The sequence below is a fragment of the Odocoileus virginianus genome, chromosome 25, assembly GCF_023699985.2.
Source record: "Odocoileus virginianus isolate 20LAN1187 ecotype Illinois chromosome 25, Ovbor_1.2, whole genome shotgun sequence".
NCBI classification, from domain to species: domain Eukaryota; kingdom Metazoa; phylum Chordata; class Mammalia; order Artiodactyla; family Cervidae; genus Odocoileus; species Odocoileus virginianus.
The window spans coordinates 47,301,151-47,305,145 of NC_069698.1; the positions used below are offsets into that span (position 1 = coordinate 47,301,151).

The 3,995-nt window shown below is 43.3% G+C and overlaps 1 protein-coding gene across 1 annotated transcript; it reads right to left on the minus strand.

Annotated features, from left to right (window-relative positions):
* Nucleotides 1-232: 232 nt before the first annotated feature.
* Nucleotides 233-1,386, minus strand: KRTAP26-1 (keratin associated protein 26-1). Its single transcript, XM_020902470.2, has one exon. The coding sequence runs from the start codon at nt 1,052-1,054 to the stop codon at nt 503-505; it is 552 nt and encodes a 183-aa protein (XP_020758129.2). The 5' UTR covers nt 1,055-1,386; the 3' UTR covers nt 233-502.
* Between the last annotated feature and the right edge of the window lie 2,609 nt (nt 1,387-3,995).

Sequence of the window (3,995 nt, forward strand, 5' to 3'; positions counted from 1 at the left end):
CCCCATTTTGCCTTTTTTTCAAAATAACTCCCACCAAAGGCTTTTTGGGTGTCTTAAGGATGTAGGATCAGAGATATCAGAGATCTAGAAAGCAGTTTGTGGAATAAACCATCAAGCTAGTCCACTAATATGAGGTAAAATCACCTAGTTGAGAGTACCAAGTCCTAGCCACTTCTCTTGCAGGCAGTTGAGGTTAGTCACGCATGTGTTAAAGACAAACTGAAGAACCAGATTCTTAGTTTTGACTTAAATTCATTTATTATAATCCAAACCAGATAAATCCTTCCCACACCCAATCAACGTTGAAGAGCATTGCAAATCATAATTTTATGCTAAGGAGAGGTGAAAAAACGATGAAAGTGGGAAAGGAACAGCTTTCATTGGATCAGGCCCAGGAAAAAAATCAAGAAAAAGCAGTCACTACTAGGAAAGGAGCAGAAGCGGGTGGAGTTTGAATTTTCGTCTGGGATCTTCAGCGTCATTATTGGCTGGAATAAAGAAGCTACAGGCCTCCGCAGGTAGAGCAAGATGGACGGTAAGGACTGAACACATACGGCAGAGTCTGGCATCCGCTGAAGACAGGGCGCAGAGGTCTGAGGCCGCTGGACACAATGCTGATGGGTTGACGGCCACAGGACAAAGAACCCGAGGGGCGATATCCGCAGGGGAGAAGGCTCGAGGGTCGCCAGCTGCTGGCCACGTAGGTCAGCGGCCTGTAAGACACGGAGAGGCAGGACCCAGAGAGGTAAGAAGAAGCAGGAAGACAGCTGGTTCCTTGGCCGGGTCTTGGCACATAGCAACCGGAAGGGCAGCTGGAAGTTTCACAGCTGCTGGGCCCGCAGTTGGCTGGCTGGCAGCTGGTGGGTTCACTGCAGGTCTCCTGGCCGTTGCTCAGGATCCAGGTTCGGTCCTGACAGCTGCTGGGCAAGCAGAGAGCATCTCCGACGCTGACACTCGGAGAGTAGAGGCCGACGGAGGAGGCGGCGGGAATGTGACAGGGACTCCTGAGAGACACCAAGGGGTAGCTTCCGGAGCAGTAGTTGTGGCAAGACATGGTGAGATTTCAAGGGCAGGTTGTCCGTTGGAAAGAAGTGAGTGTCTCAGGTTTCTCCTTCGTCTTGCTGCCTTATATACCCCGCAGAAGGCGGTGATTCTGCGTAGACGCTTCTGCGTTGTGGGATTCCGCATCACAACTCTTCATTAGAGTCCAGGAAGTGATGCTCCCACCTCCCATAAAACTGGATGTTCCTTACAAGGCTTTCCATTGATTAAGCATATCTATAAAGCGGCGTGACCCGATTTTAGTGGGATCCGTGCTCCTTAAATTACCCAACCAAGATAGATATTTTGAACGTGGTTTTCCTTATTCCAATTATAACCGCCACTCCATAAACATTCTTAGAATTCCTCTCTTGGAATTCTTGTTTTGAAAAGTTGCAGCGAACTTCTTTGAAACAGTGGCGAATTATGTCTCTTTGAGGGGGAATTCTATGCTTTTTGGAAATTGCCGAAAGTAAAGAAACACTTGATCGCAAGTTGTGAATGAATGAAAAATCCTACATGATTTGGGGCAGAGAGTGTTTAAAAGTAGTATGAGATAGAAAAAAGCAATGTAAAGACAATTGTGCTTTGCTTTATTTTAGCACCCTAGTGGAAAGTGACTCCCCATTGAAAAATCTTTATTTTAAAATGTCATGCTCATTTGATTTGTTTTGATAAGTAAGTAAACTGAGACAAGTTGAAAGTTTGATTTATGTGTATTCTTAATACAAAGAAGGAAATTGGGCTCAGTTTAAATTATGGTTCTTACTGAGAACAGAAGGAAATAAGCAAAATCTCTTTTAAAAAGTCAAACTCAGAATTAATGCAGAGTTTCCCTAAGTACAAATACTTCGAAGGTTATTTGGGGTATATTTTCCAGTAAAAATTGTTTCAAAAGATGCAGGATTCTGTTGAATCTCAACCATCCCACTGAATTTTTCATTTACCAGCATATGTAGTGGCTCTAAGGGATATTTTAACAGGAATTTTAATTATCGACTTTCCTGGTGGCTCAGAAGGTAAAGCGTCTGCCTACAATGCAGGAGACTCGGGTTCAATCCCTGGGCCGGGTAGATCTCCTGGAGGAGGAAATGGCAGCCCACTCCAGTACGCTTGCCTGGAAAATCCCATGGGCAGAGGAGCCTGGTAGACTACAGTCCATGCGGTTGCAAAGAGTCGGGCACAACTGAGCGACTTCACTTTTACTGGCTCTAAGTTCCAATTCCCTTTAGCTAAAAAGTCAGCGTAAATCACAACACTTTCTCCTATTTTTATGTTCAATGGATCAGCTTATTAATTCTCCCTTTGTCCTAGAGTAGAATCTGTGAAATATAATGCTGATTTCTCTGTGAGCCCATATAGGGTTATTTTACTACCAGGGATTGAAATATGAGGTCTTCTCTCCTGGCTCAGATGGTAAAGACTCTGTCTGCAATGCAGGAGACCTGGGTTCAATCCCCGGGTTGGAAAGATCCCCTGGAGAAGGGAATGGCTACCCACGCCAGTATTCTTGCCTACAGAATTCCATGGACAGAGGAGGCTGGGAGGCTACGGTCCTTGGGATTGCAGAATCCGACAGGACTGAGTGACTAACACACAAAGGGATATGAAAAGAAATTGTACAGTCTCTGAGGTCCTATGTGAACTTGAAATAATCACAGATTTTTAGGACAGAGAACATCACCCTTTCATGATTTGCACTGGATGTGTTTGAGTCCACCCCTGCCCCCCACCACCCAATCCAACTCACACCCTGCCAGCTTCAGTCACTTGGTGTTGTTTGTACACATCACAAGAGTCCTCTTGTGAAATCCTGGACGCGTCGGCTGAGTGGCATTAGTAATAGGTACAGCCAGGTTTAACTGAATGCGTATCAATTTTATAGGTTGATGCTCTATGTAGCAGCTCTTCTCTTGTATAAGCACTAGTCCAACGTTTGCATCAGTATGTTTGTATGTGTGCATATGCATTGTTTATAGTGTATGCATCCATGAATGATTTCCCACGAAGAGAAGGGTTGTGGAATAATAGGAAACTAGCATTCATCTAGTGTCTCTTCTGGGCAACACCTTGCAGTGTGCATACCCACATGTGTAGTGTCAATTTATCTTCATGATTCTTTACAGTACATTTAAAAATCTCATGTATTCATGTGAAGACACTTGAGATGTAGAAAGTTACAGTAAATAATGTGAAAAGAAACATCTGAACAAAGGAGGGTCAAACATTTTAATATTTGTTTTGTGGTCCTTGACCACTAAAATGTTTTTTTTATTTCCCATTATCCAATATAACTGTATATAGAGATACATTGATACCATCATTCACTAACTGTGTGACCCTGGGCAATGAGCACACTTATTCCCAGGTGCTATCAGTATCCTTTCTTGAAGCAATGGAAATATTAATAATATCTATTTCCAGTTTCATTTTAACATAAGCTGAGATGTAAGAAAAAGTTAAGTATAAAGTGCAAAGCACTCTACTAGAATAATTAATTTTCTCACTTTGGAATTCTTGTGTGTGCGTGTATTCAGTCACTCAGCCGTGTCTGACTCTTTGCGACTCCATGGACTGTAGCCCACCAGGCTCTTCTGTCCATGGAATTTTCGAGGCAAGAATACTGAACACTTGCCATTTCCTACTCCAGGAACTCTTCCTGACCCAGGGATCGAACCCACTCTCTAGAATCTCCTGCATTGGCAGGTGGTTTCTTAACCCATTCCAAAGAGTGCCACCTTGGGTTTAATTCCTTTAGAACACCTCCACAAGACTCTCATTTCTCTGTTGTGGGTAGATGATACTGCAGAAATATTCATGGAATTAAAAAGTTAGAGTGCCCTAAATGTAAATTGTCCCCTAATATAGCAAATCTTAAACTGGTGGTATTTAAAATTGACACTCTCACCACAAAATAAGAGCTCATGTGAGCATGACAGCAGGTACCTCGTTAT